At 32.5% G+C, this 17677-nt stretch overlaps 1 protein-coding gene across 1 annotated transcript in view; it reads left to right on the top strand.

The window, feature by feature from the left end:
* Positions 1-17677, top strand: part of Ds (dachsous cadherin-related 1) — a 143267-nt gene that overhangs the window by 90611 nt on the left and 34979 nt on the right. Inside the window, exons 2-3 of the mRNA XM_074257442.1 lie at positions 10306-10486; positions 12358-12846. Coding sequence (XP_074113543.1) covers positions 10306-10486; positions 12358-12846 — 670 coding nt within the window. The remainder of the gene's footprint in view (positions 1-10305; positions 10487-12357; positions 12847-17677) is intronic.

The raw sequence follows: 17677 nt of genomic DNA, 5'->3' as shown, positions 1-17677 counted from the left end.
CAAATTAAAAAAAAAAAATGTTTGTAAATTTTCTTTCAATAGAGAATTGAATTGTCTACAACTTTTGTTTAAAAAATTTTTTTCTAAAGTCAATAGTTTAATTATAAATTCAATTTATTCAAAACTTCAATTTGTGAAGTACACTCCAAGGTCGCGGGTTCGAATCCAACTCACGGATTTTTTTTTTTTTTTAAGATTGTAGAAAAAATATTTTATTAAAGTTTTGTAAAAGTTGCATAAGTACACGCAGTAATTGACTTTCTAGCAGATAAGGTAAAATAAATAATATTTTATTAAAAAAAAAAAAAAAACAACATAAATCAGAGTTAAAAGTTAACGACAAGATTAACGTCATTAACATTAATACCATCGGAATTAAGAGAATATTACAGTGGTTTGTAAATAAATGCACTGGTAGTATAGCAACGAGACATAGCACATAAGAAACGAGATAAGAAATAATGAATAAAAGTAAGATAGAAGCATAGAAGCCGCGAACAAATTACACTGGGTGGTGCAGTAATCTGTCAAGATAAGTCCTCGTACACACTTTTCTCTCTCTTTCTCTCTCTGTTGGCTGCGACAGTCGTCTTCATTACTCCGAGGCCTCTAATCCGCTCAAGCTAAATTACTTTGTGAAATAATTCAATTGACAAGAACCAACAAACCGACAAATAAAACTAACTGGCTACTCTTTTATTCTCAGGTTTGCCAACAGAAAATTACCTAACATTTTTATATTTTGTTTTAAATTACATGTGGTTTATGTTAACGATAATAACTACGCTCTTGTGGAAATAATATTTTGATGGAATTTCAATTCAAATAATTTATAGCCTTTTTTACACAACGCGTAGGTTGGACTAGGACTATTTATTTATAATACATTAAATACTATTTCCATAAATCTCTAAGAACAACTCTGATATATTTTATTTTATATGTTAAATCCATACTACCAACAGTAACAACATCCAGGTGATAAATATCTCATTCGCTGGAAGTTAATTTAGAGAAAAAAAAATTTTAAGGCTGGCTTATTTATTGAGTTCACGTAAATATTGAAATTTTTGTTAAAGAGCTGTTAAATGTCACTTTATGAAAAAAAAAAAAAAAAAAAAAAAAAAAAAAAAAATGATGGTAGGATTTGAACCCGCGACCTTAGAGTGTACTTCACAACTTTAAATTGAAGTTTTAAATAAATTGAATTTATAATTAAACTATTAACTTTAGAAAAAAACTTTTCAAACAAAAGTTGTAGAGAATTAAATTTCCTAAAAGAAAAAAATTAAAAACTATTTTTACCATCTTCAAAATTTGAATAAAAAAATAATAAAACAAATTTGACACTGTCAATCATTGTATAATTAAAATTGACTGTAACAACGGATTATTTATTACCCATTGAGTACAAAAGGAAATTTTTGTTCGAAATTGATCGATGCGTAATAACAGTCTGAGAATATTATAAAACGATCAATAATACCCTCGAAACTAATTCACGAGAGTTCACACCTCATATTCGCCGGTTTTTATTTATTTTCTATTTTTTTTTTGCATTATCAATCCTCATGCTCGGTAACACACCTCGTTGTATCATCAGGATATTTCTCAACTCTATACACCTCCGTGTATCTATATGTATATTCTCAAAACGATTCGAAGCCATTTCATTTAAAAGTGATTGATGATCAAGCGGATTGGCCCTCGGCTGGTATGGCTTTAAAATAAAAATGTGAGAAAAAAAATATCTCGGATCTCTCGAATCTGTGTACTAGTCCGTTGCCGAAAAGCTTCTTTTAGCTTCGACTGGAGGAGTTTACCGCATAAATTTGTGTTAACCGGCAAAAATCTTAAATTAAATGAGAAATATTTATCTGGCAAATACAGAGATTCAAACTTATTCTAAATTGATCTATTCGATATAATAGGAAATTCCGTCGTAGCTCTAATCGATTTAACATACATCACACATGATAAATCAGCCGCTGAAATACCGATAAAGATCATCTCTATTCTCACTTTAACACTTTCATTATTTTTCAATTTACTTTTTCTGAATAATTATCATTTTTTACCATTTTATATCTCTTCCCCGATCGGTAATTAATTATTTTTTTTTGGTGACAAAAAAATTCCCGCGAACTTCCGAATTACATTTATTTTATCAATAATTTATACGCCTCCCAATTCTATATAAAAAAAAAAAAAAAAAAAAAAAAAACCTTGAACTAGATTCGATCCCTGAACCTTAAGGTGTACTTCACTTAAACTTCTAATGACAATAATGAAGTTTTATATTTATTGTATTTGTAAGAAAACTATTGAGTTTAGAAAAAAATATTTTAAACAAAAGTTTCTGAGAATTAAATTCCCTTCAAGAAAAAAATTAAAAAAAATTTTTTCCATTTTATGAATTTAAGAAAAAACATTAATTAAATAATAATTTTAAGGATTTATTGAACGAAAAAAAAAAATTGTCATGATTAGGATTCGAACCCTCGACCATTAAGTGTACTTCACAACTTTGAAGTTTTGAACTTATTGAATTATTATTTAAACTATTGACGTTAGAAAAAAAATTTTTGAACAAAAGTTGTAAAGAATTAAATTTTCTATTTATCGAAAAAAAAAAAAGACAACTTTTGAATGCTCGTAAATAATTCACCCATAAAAATTTAACTGGCACTTTCTCGGGATCATTGATTGATTTATAAAAAAAATTATTGATTTTAGAATTTTATTAATTTATTACAAAAAAAGAGGAGCGAAATGAAAGAACGCGGAACAGTTTTTTAACGATTGCACACGCGCCTAAGACCCACCGGGTTAGTCCGAACACAAGTGTATGTGAGTGTGTATCAATATATGAGTAAAATATAGAGACCTGTTTTGGGTACAACAAAAATGTTGGGGGAGATCGATCCATGCGTGGGCGGTTGCCGAATAATAATAAACTGTAGATATAGTACACATACAGGAAAGGTCTGCAAACCCTTTAGGGCTTACAAGGACCGAAGAAATAAAAATGAAGAAGAAGAGAAGAGAAGAAGGTGGAGTCCTTTCTCTAAAATCGGGCTCGTGTTGCATTCTGGTGCGTGGTGTTCGATGGAATCTCGAGTTACTTACTTGCGGATGGTGGATTTAAAAATGCTTTTTTGTTTGATTTTACTGGCAGAGATACTGTGTGCTCTATAGTGAGTTGTGTCCGAACGATCTCGTTCTGTTCTGGCCGAGGTACCAACTTTAATTTCGTTTTCCGTTAGTCGTATCTCGCCTTCAACTCCTTCGCTGTGGCACACCAAACACCCAACACCAAGACTCTTTTCGAGGAGACTCTTCAAGGGAGTTTGAGTACAAAAGATACGATAATTCGAACCGAACAGAGACGAGGACAGAAAAGTGCCGAAAGGCGAGCCAAACCTGGTTGGTGCATGTCCTCAGTGTCCGCTAACACGCCGATATTTCGGGATAGTGACAAGGTGACAAACCGTCGTCATTAACTAAATTCACAGGTTTTTATTTTTATAAATACCAGATTTAATTGCGAATTAAATATTTACTAATTTATCGCTATAAATATTTTTATTTTACCTTGTAACAATTTGTACTTTTATTTTTTTATTGGAAATTTCGTCTGAGAAATTCCACTCAATTAATTTCATTAAGTTGACCGTTTCTCTATTTTAAAAAATTGGAATTTTCCCGCTCATTTTGAAATTCCGCCATTTTTACTATTTTTATTAGCAGTTTTAATCAATTACTTAAAATTTTTGGTAATTTTTTAAAACATTTGAATTTTCCCGCCAATTTTAAAACGCCGCCATTTTGAAACTCGGCCATTTTGACGTGAGGAAGCAACTATAGCAAAAAATTATTTCAAAATATTGAATACTTATTCCATTAATTTAAATTTTTAAAGAAACTTCAGTTCATTTTTAAAATATTCAAATATTCCCGCCTTTTTTTAACTCCGCCATTTTGATTCCTTCCGCCATCTTGTTGTAGTCACTTATCGCGAGGCTAAAACTTAAATTAGACGTTATTTCAAGGTTTAAAACTCAAAATTAATGGAAAAAAATTTATTTATTGTCAATTTTATGTCCTTGTTATTGAAATAAGACCCATTTAACCAAAATTTGTCTATAAAGAACAGATCTATATTTAAATAAATATCTCAGAGGACATTTTAGGCAACAGGATGCCCAAAAACGGTCTATCATAAAACAATAGCTCATTTTGACGTGTAGTAGATCTCCGTAAGAGCCTGTAAGGTCCTCGAACTATTTCATGCATATCGCTTTCTTGGGGTCCGGATCAATGCTCACCAAGCGTAATGTATAAGTGAGCAAGTGGGCGCGGAGGGATCGAAGATGACGGGGAGAGAGAGAGAGAGAGAGAGAGAGAGAGAGAGAGAGAGAGAGAGAGAGAGAGAGAGAGAGAGAGAGAGAGAGAGAGAGAGAGAGAGAGAGAGAGAGAGAGAGAGAGAGAGAGAGAGAGAGAGAGAGAGAGAGAGACAGTTAATCGTTCCGGAGCTGGGGAAGATTGAGTGACGGCTCTATAGAGTTCATTGGGATGGTAGCATTGTGCATTCTCTTTTACGTCCTCAACTTCCCTCTTTACCTGACCGGTATGTTTTTTACTCACCTTTTTATCCCATAGACTCTCATCGACATACGCAATAGTAGACATACTACATTAGCTAAGAGCTGTAGCTACATCCAGTTCATCAAGACAAGCTTGTAAGCGCCATAATTTCCAGGTTTTATTTTATTCCATTCTTGCTCATTCCTATCAATGGATTCTACCACCAGAGTTGATAATTGTAATTATGGATTAATTGGCACTTGTGCTGATCAGCAAAAACCTGGAACATGTCCGGGAATCGGAAATGAACACCAAATCTAGATTATTAAAAAAAAAAATTAAGTTTTCAGGATAGTCGTACAAAAAATGACCTTGTATCTTGTGAACTATTGACATTTTTTAAAAAATAAACTCACCCCGACATTATACTCTTCAAGACCTTTCATTTGAATACCCATATCAATTTTTCATATATTTCATATATTTATATATATTATATATATGTATATATAATATATATATATATATATATATATATATATATATATATATATATATATATATATATATATATATATATATATATATATATATATCAAAATGCATGTGGGTACTCAAATGAAAGCTCTTGATGAGTATAACATCGGGATGAGTTTATTTATTTAAAAACGACATGTTCCAGCAAAAACCTGGAACATGTCCGAGAATCAGAAATGAACACCAAATTAAGAATTAAGATGGAAGAATTAATGCGTAGGTGGGCAATGATTCTCTGGCTTCAGGCTATCATCGTTTCCATTAACTGTCGATATGTTATTTTCAATGAAGCTATTGATGCAATGGTCGATGTTCAACACTCGACTTCACTAAAGTCTTTGATAATCCGTGTGTGGATGATGCTCACCCACGTGTCACTTATAATCCTCGGTGCCAGCATGTAAGACATTTATTGCCCAGATAACTTTGTTCGTAAATTTATACCCAGTCACGATCTATGTTCTGGTGTCTTCGATACCTCACAAATGATTATGATATTTATTTATCATTATGGCGAAAAAAAAAAATAATGTTTTGTTTGATATAAGGTAAAAGCTCCAATTATTGACACTATAAGAGACAAAATTATGATTTCATTTTTTTTAACCAATCAAATATCAATATCGTTGAATTTTCTTTGTGGTAATGTCTCAAGTAATGTTTTTAAAAATCAATTTTTTTTTTTTAAATAATAATCAGTGACATTTACTAATTAATTTTAAATAATTAAATAGATTATCCGGATACACCAATTATTGACAGGTTAAAAACCTAATTGATCTAATTATTGACATACCTTAGCCTCAATTATTGACACCTATACTGCGCAAGCGTCAAATCATCTGCTTATTCTTATTTATCGAAACTTATTATTAAGTAATCAATATTATTATTGAAGTTTATTAATAATAATTTCTATAAATGATTAATTACTATTAAAAATATAAAAATTAATTTAAAAATAATTTATTGAATCAGAAGAGTTCAAACTCTTACAGTAAATTTTTTAGGTTAAAGTAAAAAAAAGGCGTCATAGCGCTGTCGACTGGCTGTCAATATGAGATTCAACTTAAAAATTATCAACTAGTTATTGACACCCATTATTTAAATATTATAAAGCATACAATTAATTTCGATTACTCAATTTTATAAATTTTTCATTTATTGTTAATTAAAAAAAAAAAGATCATATAATTAGATGAAGAAATTAATTAAAAAAAAATGCTTTTCTAACCAAAGTTGTTAAGAAAATAGACGCTTCGTAAGCTGATTTGATGAACTGGTGCTAACTTTATTTTTTTTTTAATAATTAATATTTAATATTTTAAACTGACAGTAATTTTTTTCAATTTTTTAATTAATTAAAATTTAATAAAAATTTATATGATAGTTATTCTTATTACAGATAATTAAATATATTTAAAAATAATTTAGGGTGTCAATATTTAGACCCCTGTCAATAATTATTTAGAGAATTTAATTTCCTACAAAAAAGCTTTCTTATCTTTAATATTTACCCCAAAATATTGATTTCAAATTTTTCTACACAATCTAACTTTAAATAAAAATTCTGGCTTAATGATAAGAAATAAAAATAAATTGATAAGGAGCTTTTTAAAAATGACTGAATTTTTTTATCGAAAATTTTTTTTTATCATTTTTTTTCGAAGATTTATAATTTATAATTGTACATCAAGAATGCCGGAGTATTTCTCTCGGAAGTCCACCCACGCGATCCAAACTCTGAGGACAGTGTGGTTATTTATGCAAGCCAAATCCACGTCTTGCTAATTGTGCGATTCATCCAACATCGTGACTCAACCTTATCGTTTCGTTAGATTCAGATTCAGATCCAGGTCCTGATTTTGTTAGGAACATTACCAGAATCCAGCAGCCTATTATTTATTGTTAGCAAAGTGGGGAAGCAAAAAGCGGAAATATATTGTAGCAAAGCTGTCAGTCTCATCTCTGGTAAAAGTAATACCGGCACGCAAAGAGAGAATACCAGAGATGGCTTCTCGACTTACTCGTACAGCTCTATCTGTCGAGGTTGTTAAAGTTAAGACAAAAACCCGCGGATACCGCGTGACCACTCACACACAAGACCTGAGCACACATTACTAACTCGGGTTTTACATCTGAACATTCTCTGTTCGCCAACACAGTCTGGGGCTCTTTTCTTCTCTCTCTCTCTCTCTCTCTCTCTCTCTCTCTCTCTCTCTCTCTCTCTCTCTCTCTCTCTCTCTCTCTCTCTCTCTCTCTCTCTCTCTAGCCAGAAGATAACCTCTACCTTATACCTTTCCCGTTCAGCTGAAAAACTCACGAATCCCAAGGTGTACGCGCACTGGATCATGCCAAAGAAGTCCTGCTTGTTTATTTCCCGTCTTATTCAAGGTCGCCCAACAAGTGCCAGCAATGTAATAGTGCTTCATTTTTTCGTCATTAATCATCGACCATCAAATCGCACGGGAGAAGATGATTGTTATATTTCCATCGAGAATGCTAATCATTACTGTGCTGTTAAAAATTATTTTTTTAAGATGGTAGTTTAAATTATAAGTATCGATTTTAATAAACAATATTCTGATAATTTATGTATTATTTTTTAATTTAATTAATTTTAAAAAATTTATCTGTCTTCTTTTCAATTAAAAATAACTTTAAACATTTTTGATTCAAAATAACTAAAAAAAAAAAAATTATTTGTGTCTTATTTTGAATTCAAAATAATTTTTAAAAAATATCTGTCTGATTTTTAATTTAATATAATTAAAAAAAAAATTATTTAAAGAAGTCCTTTTGCTCCAGTTGAGTCACAACAACTGTAGTATAGTAAATATTCGATAAATTAAAATAAAAAACCCATAAAAATTCCTAAAATTAAAAAATAAATGAATTTTTTCTTCAAAATAACTAAAAAAATAATATTTGTGTCTTATTTTAAATTCAAAATAATTTTAAAAAAATATCTGTCTTATTTCTTAAAAAAAAAAAAATTGTATCAAATTTTTTTATCCCTTATAATTTAGCCAGAATATTAATTTTTTAATTAGCCTGTAAATTTGTTCAATTATACGTGTTAAAAAAATTTTAAATCAAAATTTTAGTAATATGACTTTTACTGCCCAATATTCCGTAATAATAAATTTTAAAGGGGAAGAAGAATATTAAATACCTCAATTTTTAAAATAATTTCCAGGATGGTAATTTCCAAGCACCTGAAAAATGTTAATACCTGTTACAGTAGTTTATTACCAGGATTGCATCAAGCTGTTCCAGCGTATGTCAATAATATTGATGAATTACATCTTTAGGTAGTTTCGTGTCTTCCTTTATCTCCAGGATTCTCGGGAATTATCATAATATTTTGTATTAATATAAACAACTTTTAGAACGAACCTTGAAGAAGTAATTGTTGAATTTATCGACTTTCTGAATATTGGGACTATAAAGGATAGCCTGAAGGGGACTCTGTTACTTTGTTGAGTAAATAACATACACTTAAGACATTGTAACATTTCGAATAAATTTAAAATAAACCCGGTAAATATTATAAAGGACAGATTGCAAAGGGCGCGCCGTTCCTCTCACGCAGTTCCCGAAATTCTACCCTTAGGTGATCGCTGGTGGATCCAGCAATCATGCTAATGAATTACTGCCGTGTAGTATCGGTTCCGATCTCGGCAGCTAATTCGACCAGGCCTGGGGTCTTTTGCAAAATCTGGTTTCGGCTCACTTGTTTCTTTAATCTCGGGCCAAAGGCTCATGTAATACCTCTGCTTCTGTATTGCTTCCTTTCGTCACCTCCTCAGATTCTTTAGTTGGTCAATGGACTCCCACATTCAGGAATTTAGAAAAGCTAGACTAAAACTATTTTTAAACAATATTATATAAATTTCAGCTAAAAATCTTAACAATAAAACTTTAAATTCAAATCCTAACTAAAATATTAGAGATACAAAAAATTTACAAGAAATCTTTTTTGTAGAAAATTTAATTTTCTATAAAAAAGGTCCTTATCATTTTTACCCTTCTTCAATAGTTTAGTCACAATCTTGATTTGAAATCATCGCAAAAAAAATACAGAGAACAGATTAATTATTAAAGAATTTTATTAATTTATATTTTTACTAATTTTAAATAATGTCAGATAAAATTCTCTGATAATCGTTGTTCAGTTATGTGGTTCATCGCCGGAAAAAGTTAAGAGCTTATAAATACTCTGGTTAGATTTTTCTACAAGCGAGAAGGCGTAGCCATCTAGCGGTGAAACCAAGAACTAAGTTCTGACAAAAAAAAAACAGTAATTAATTTCACATTGTATAAAAAATTATCCTGAAGTCTTTTTTCATCAAATTATCTCAAAATTTTCATAAAAATTGAGAAATTTTGAATTTTAACCTAATTTACAGCCAGTTAATAATATTTCTGCTAAATAGCTCTTTATTCATGCATTTTGTTGATAGGAAAAATTTTGGTTCCTTTTATATACTTTGGTAATTTTTTTTCTGCAAGCGAGAAGGCGTAGCCACCTAGCGGCAAAACTAAAAACTAAATTTTAAAAAAAGTACCAATTTCATATTATTTAGACTACATTGCATAAAAATGTTCTAAATTAACAAAAAAATGAGTCAGTGAAGAAAATTTTTGTATAAAGATTTAAAAAAATAATTTTATTCGTGTATTAAAAAATTTTCTCTTGAATTTTTTTTTTTTATAATGATGAGCGTGTGAGTGTGTGGGAGAGGACAGAGGGTAGAGTCTAATTTACACTTACACGCAAAGATATAAGGAGAAGAGTAGAGTCTTCCTGCCTATAGCTCATCGGGCGTATAGGTTAGCCGCGGAAATTAGTCACCGTTTGCATTATGAATGGGCCCATCGAGAACGTCCGTGAGCGTACCGCGTTTCGGGTACATTAAGAGAAATTGAAGTTGAGTTGTGTCTGCAGGACCTCTCGAGCATTCCCTTCTCGGTCCTTTCTCCGGGCGGCAACAAATAAATGACATAGTACAATTTGCTACCAAGAAAAATTCTTACCGGCGATTTAACATTTAATTATTATTTATCGTAGCATGCCTTAAAAGAAACCAACATACAAATAAAATAATATGAATAATAAGTAATAAGTAATATATTAACTTGACTAATTTAAAATTGCTTTTTTCGTTTACTCTCTAGGTACAGGCGACGGACCCCGACTGCGGCGTGAACTCCATGGTGAACTACACCCTGGCAGCAGGACAACTCGCCAGCGAGCAGCTTTTCATACGAAGCGATTCTGGCGAGATCTGCGTGAGATCGCCGTTGGATCGTGAGCTTGCTTCGTACTTAGAACTCCCAGTTGTTGCTACAGATCGAGGTGAGATTCGTTTATTTTTTAATTATTATTTTTTTTTTTAATGAAGTTGCTATTTAAGTTATAATAACGATCAAAAGATATACTTAGAATTAAATCTTGAAATCTTAAAAAATATTACAAATATTAGATTTTTAAATTTTACAAAATATTAAATTCAAAATTCTGGGCTAAATTTTAAATATACCCGGAAAAAACAAGATGACGCTGAATATCATCCCAGATTATACTCAGTGATATCTGGATTATACTCATTGTAATCTGGATTATACTAATTATAATCTGGGATAATAACCAGTGTCATCTTGTTTTTTTCATGTACGTAACTTTATTAAAAATCATACTAAATGATTCTTATTGTAATTTCTTTTATAACTCGGATCGGGATCACAGAATCACAGGATTGGTGTAATGAGCGGCAGATCGTTCAGTCATTGTCCCTAAGAATGTTAGGGCTGTCGGATAGCAAGTTCCTGATTTAAAATGCCCGGGAATACTTGTAACATAAATCATACAGCCTATTACAGAGCTACTACTAGATGTTAGCAAGCCGATAGCCGCACGCGGCGTTAGTCTGCCAGCTCTTGCTTTATTTTCCCGATGGAGCATCATGCTCACCAGCATCTCCCACATCCAGAGAGAAGAGGGAACCCTTCAATACACGCCGGTGCTATTCTTCTAGCACCTCAACAGGATAACGCATTGTTCGCACTCCTGGCTAACGAGTTTTTACTCAACAATCGCTGGATAATCTCAAGGCACTTTAGAGAAATTCCCGAGCAAAGCCTTCGCCTTTTTCCCCCCTTTGCTCTTCCCTCAAAGGAAATTTATCCGGGGGAATTTAAAGTACACGATTTCGATGCAAGCCGATTAGCTCTGAGCCCTTTTTTCGATCAAAATCGATTGTCGATCATGATAGAAGGGTATTAGTATTAGATTTCGCTTTTGCGATGTGACAATTGATATTATTGAAGGGTTGTACATGCTTAAAGTTTTTTTTTTTTTTTTTAATTACATTTAACATATTTAGCCAAAAATATTGATTTGAAATTTTTGTAAAATAGTAAATTCAAACTTTGCATAAAAATCTTCTCTAGTTCCTATTGCCGTATTGTCCTATCAGTTCTATTGGGCTCTGCATCAGCATAAGCAAATCCATTATCCCTCGAATAATGTATATTGTCGATCAGATATAAATAAAAGATTGGCCTTCTCGGATCCAATTGAAGCGCGGGGCGATCGATCTTGCTCTCCTGTTCGAGTTAGAGCAAGAGTGCAAATGCCTCTCTTGCAGGAGAATTATCGAGTTGCTTCAGCCGAATTGAACACACTTTGAATTATTGCTGCATCGTGCGTATTCGTTCGCGCCGCAGGAGTAGACTGGATATGAATTCTTTACCGTCATCGATATCTTTAACTCAAGGCTCAAGGTAGCTTGCCCTAGCTTCATCTCAACCTCCACCGATACCGACACCATCCAGCTGAAGCGGATGCAAAAAAAGGTTTAGGTTGATTGGCTAAAAAACACCAGTGATTTATGTCCAGTTGCTTAACGGGTTCCATTACTTAACGGTCAATAACTTAACCAACTAATGAAAACTTACAATCTATTTTCGGTAATTAAGAAGTTATACAATTTTTTTTTTTTTTTTTTTTTTTTTTTTTTTTTTTTTCAAATTACTTTAAATTTATCTTTCAAAAATCTTTGAATCGTCTAAATGACTTAAAAAAATTTCTGGCGTTATATATACTCTCGAAAAAAATTTCTACTAGCGAGAGGCGCTCGCCATCTAGCGGTAAAACCAAGAACTAGATTAGAAATTTTTTTTTTAGGCTTAAAAATTCTGAATAAAATTTTTTCTTTTTATGTTTAGGAGGCCTTAGTACCACTGCAATAGTCAGGATCCAGGTGCTGGACGTCAATGACAACCGACCAGTGTTTAATCCTCGAGACTACAACGCAACCATCAGATCAGATGCGCCTCCAAGCGATACCATAATAAAAGTGATCGCAACCGATTTGGATGCCGGATCCTTCGGACAGGTGACTTACCGAATTTCCGGGGGCAACGACGCTGGAGTCTTCAGGATCGACCGTGTGACAGGTGAACTCCAGGTCGCCCGGCCAAGTCTCATAAGCAGATCTCCAGTACATTTGCTGAACGTGACGGCGAGCGATACCGGGGGGCTGAACAGCCTGGTGGATGCCCGTGTCAGAGTGAGCGTGGCGATGGGTCAACGGTTGCCGATCTGCGAGCGCCCCAGATATGCCATCAGCGCGAGGGAAAACGTGCTGCAGAATAGCATTATCGGGGATGTTAAAGAAGCCATTGTTGGAGATGTTACGGCTGCTGGAGCTACCGGTGAGTTATTTTTAATGACAGTGGTTTAATGTTTTTTGAATGAGTATCCCACTGTTGAATTGTGTTGGCTGCTTTGAATGTCATTATTCGAGGTATTGTCTGGTGATATGTCGATGCCGATGCCTCTCGGGAAATTATATTCAACACAACTTATTCCACGAGCATCTTAGCATACTCCAGTCACGAATCCTCGCTAATTTTTAACGATTTTTAGAAGATTATTCTGATTCTAAGATTTTTTATGGTAAAGTGAAATATTGATCATATTTTTTTTTTTTTTTTTATAAAGAATGATGTTCTGAATTTTTTTTAACGACATGATACTAACAAAGTAAATGAAAAAAAAATTTTTTTCATTTTTAAATCTAGACCTGAAATTTAATTGAAGTATTGTTTTGATTTGCACAGATTCCAAATGAGCATTGAAAGTTTTAGTTAAAGTCATTGCAAGTCTCATAAGTCAAGTTGAAATCTGTCTAGCTTAAAGAGCGAACAATTTTTCTGTTATTTAAAATTTTCTCAGTGACATCAATTTTTTATAGAAAATAAATTTAACATGCTTTTGACGAATTCTATTTAAATAAGTAGCCAAATTTATTTTTCACATATCTAGTATTTGGAAAATCCATTCATTTTAATCTGTTACATTTCCTTGATCCCGCAATAAGAACAATTTATAAGTTATGTAATCAGCAAAAATAACATGTATGTAAAATTGTTAGTCCGTTGACTGAATTACGAAATGTAATGTCAAGTTTTGGAAACCTTACAATGACTTTTTTCCCGCTGCTAAAGAGACGTTTGTTGTCAGGAAATTTTTAGTAAATGTTATTGAAACTCAATAGACATCGCCTGAATTTCATCTTTCAAAAAGTCCTAGTTTATAAACAACAACAATTTTAGTAGATTTCATAGAAATCTAACTATTTTATTTCATGGAAGTAATTATCATAATCAAACACACGATCAGCATATAAATATAAATTTTCAACACTTAGTTCACCAGACATAATTAGCTTCTTTCTTAAACTTTTTTTAAATGACGTTAAATCAATCAAATATTAAAGTTATGTAATAAAAACAAATGAATGAAAAATGAGAGTCGGTATCTCTAATTTTCAGCTCACAATTCTAAATACAAAGTCTCTCTGTCAGAATATTGAGTCACTACTTAATTAAACTCCTCGGTAAATACAGACGTTAAGGCATTAGATATTAATCGTATTAGTTAGTAACGTCAAATATTGTCAAGTATTATGACAATGCGATGGTTATCTTTGGACTGATGAAGAGAAGCTACAATAAATAAAAACCCAACGAAAAAAAAAAAGCAAATAGAAGCTTAAGAGTATCCGGTGTAGTGGTGATGCTGATGAAGTAAATAAAACAGCCTGATAAGATCATTTGGATCGGAGGCCTACAGTATTATCCATTAAGAATGCGAGGTGAATAAATAATTCGAAATCAAAATCATAAACTCGATAAAATATTCAGCGTTCGTCTTTAAAAAAATAGAGTTTTATTTTATTTAATGACTTAATGATCCGTTCACGGATTTGAGACGCATGTTGCATTGTATGGATCAAAAATCCACAAGGAAGAGACTAGCAAATAAGATCATGAACAAAGTACGTACATATCTTAGAGAAACAATGAACATGACCAGAAACATTGATATTCTTCGGTTGGTAGTACAGTAACGCGCTAAAAAAAAAAAAAAAAAAAAAAAAAAACAATATTCTCTAGGAGAGAGGTTGAGAGCAGTAAACAGTGAATAAGTGAGTAGAGAGTGGGGGGTGTTTAAACCTCGCAATCCACTACACCTAAAGTACCGTTCTCATGGCAGAGCATGCTTTTGCAGACGGTATGCTGCCTATAATAATATCACAGGATATACATTTGGCCGTACGTTAAAAAGCACACTTTACACATTGGATGCATGCCAGTATATAGCGCGCAAAGTAAACTCAGGTCGTGACAAGCCGTATCTTACATCGGATGTACCGCCAGTGTGGAAACACGGATACACGCTCCTCGCCGTCCTCATCCTCAGCCTCATCCTCATCCTCATCCTCATCCTCATCCTCAGCAGAACTCCTTATTCTCATCCTCGTCCTTTTTATTTATTGAAGTCCACGCGAGGTTCTTTCTCACAGCAAACTTGAACTTCATGAAAAGATTTTACCCAGGAATATCAGCCTGAATTTAAACGCAGACCGATACATTTATTTGCCGAACTACAGATTTCGAAATAACTTCTTTGAATTTCAATCCTTTGTTAAGGATACGACACTGATTTTTCTACATGCGCGATTTTTAAAATGATTTTTTCCTCAAAAATTTAATATAGTCCAATAAAATTACTACTACCATGAATTTATACGATTTTCAGTGAAAAATCTTCAGTCAGTAGCTTCCTGAATGTCTACATGACTGAAAAAAAAAATCTGGGCTTCTTATACTCTAGGAAAATTTTTCTACTAGTGAGAAAAGTTCGCCATCTGGCGGTAAAACCAAGAACTAACTTATTTTAAACCGCAAGTGATGATTTTTGGAACAAACTCTTTAATTTACGTGATTTTAGTAGTTTTGCTGGTTAATTTGATGATGTAGATCAAAAACTGTGTTTTAATAAATTTTTAAGGTGGTTAGAATAAAAAACAGGACTTAATATTATTAAATTAATATTTATTGCGAATTTCAGCATAAAAAATCCTGTTAAAAGCCTCCTAAATGTCAAAATGTCTTAATAAAATTTCTGGGCTAATATATACTCTAAAAAAATAATTCTACTAGCGAGAAAGTTTCGCCACCTAGCGGTAAAACTAAAAACTATTAATAAAAAAAATTAAGTAAATTGATTTTATAAAATTTGAGGGTATCGTCGGTCAAATAATTGATTTCCGTGAAATGACAGGAACAAAAAGCAGTTAATTAAGTATCTCCATCCTTGATCAGACAATACAAGACAATGTATATCAAGATACGATAGTTGTCTGTTGGTTGTTACAGGGGCGGGCTGCACGGGTCCAAGGCTCGCCGCGGTAATATTTAAAGTGTATGCAAAGAGTCTGGGGGTAGGGTTGCGATGGAGGATCTCTTAGCTAACAGTAGGGAGACAAAAAGACTGGACAATGGCAGCTTGCGTTCGAATGCCCGGGAATCTGACTGTAGGATTTATGCGAGCTCTCTATGTGTCTTCTTCTACCACCTCATCCTCATTCCGAGGGATCTCTCATGCTCTGCATCTTCTCTTGTCTCAGCTCTTAACATATCCTTAGATGAGACTTTAGGCCGATACTCCCACGTTTATCCTTATAACTTAGTCCCATCTACTCTCGGCTAACAATCACCAGATCTCGAGATTTTAAACATCAGCGAAATTATGCTTCCAACTGCAGACTGGAGACGACAAAGTTCGGACTGTATTCCTTAATCTCCGGTGCCTTTTAATGAACTCTATTTATTCTTATTATGTACGTACATATATTTATAGTGAGTCAGTATATCAGTCGTGAATTATTTATTCATGACTATTTATCTGTATAGGTTATCGTACGTTGTTGTGTTGCCTCTGAATAACAATTTTAAAATAAATAAATAAATAAATATACCCGGATCAAAAGCAAAATACTGATGGTGGATATTAATGCTCGTAAATCATCCTATCGGTTTAATATTATTATTTTAATTGTCAAACATGTGAATATATATAGTAGTTTTATTTATGCTTTAGTACACGAACGTGTCACTGGGTTACTGAATGCACTTTCTCCTGCTAAGTAGGAGCGGTCTTTCCAATAAAAAAAAAAAAAATTACACATATATTCACACACATTCGCTAATATTTTTATAAATTATTTTCGTTAAATATCATTTAGCTGACGCTGATAATCGTCAAGCCGTTTTGATACAGACGATGATAGCCCGATTAAACCCAAGAAAAGAAAGCTGTAAGCTACGAGCTAATCAATTCTTATTACTATATAATTTATATCTCTGGGATTTTTAAAAATCTTCAAGTTTCATTAGAGTAAGACGTTGAGGAGAGTTATAAAAAACTTGGGATCATGTCGTGTGTGTAACTCGGGTCGAGCTCTTTTCACTTTTCGTTACCAACAACATTCAGATGTGCTAATCCGATCCTGTGGAAAGTTTTGGTTTACGAGGCTCTGGTCTTTGGTACTAATAATTATGTTTATTGAAGTATTTTCGCTTCGGGCTACTTCTCAAGGAAGTCATCGGGCTTTCTGCAATCACATCTTAAAGTAGAATTTAAGAAAGTCTTCAATTGTAAGTTTGGGATGTAGTTCTTGGTTTTGCTGATAGATGGCGAGCGCTTCTCGCTAGTAGAAAAGTTTTTCCTAAGTATATATCAGTTCAAGTCTTTTTTTTCTTAGTCTTGCAAATGTTTAGGCTTTTTATCAAAAATTTTAAATAATACCTTCTTTTTTCTGAATTAAAAATTATTACAATTTAATTGAATTAAAATTTTTTGATAAACTAAATAATTCAATATTTTGAAATAAATTATTTTTTAGTTTCTCCGCTAGATGGCGAGTATCTCTCACTAATAGAAAAATCCTGCTAGACTATATATAAAGCCGAGACTTTTTTATTCGAATTGAAACAAAAACTAAAAACCCACGGGCTGTCATTGTCGCGATTAATCAGCTTAATAAACAAACGGCCGATAATAATCAAGAAATATATTTACAGAAAATCCCGAGGCTCACCAGATCAATGGCTGGTTTGGTTCGGGCATAAGTTTTCAGCAAATACCCTTGCACTCACACCAACTTCGAAAAAAAAAAAAAAAAATCTATAAAAA

Source organism: Cotesia typhae, unplaced genomic scaffold (assembly GCF_013202065.1).
Source record: "Cotesia typhae breed Kobodo isofemale line unplaced genomic scaffold, CoteBio_Ctyphae scaffold_45, whole genome shotgun sequence".
Classification (NCBI taxonomy): Eukaryota; Metazoa; Arthropoda; class Insecta; order Hymenoptera; family Braconidae; genus Cotesia; species Cotesia typhae.
Note: the sequence above shows the minus strand (reverse complement) of the source record. Positions and strands in the feature narration are given on the sequence as shown.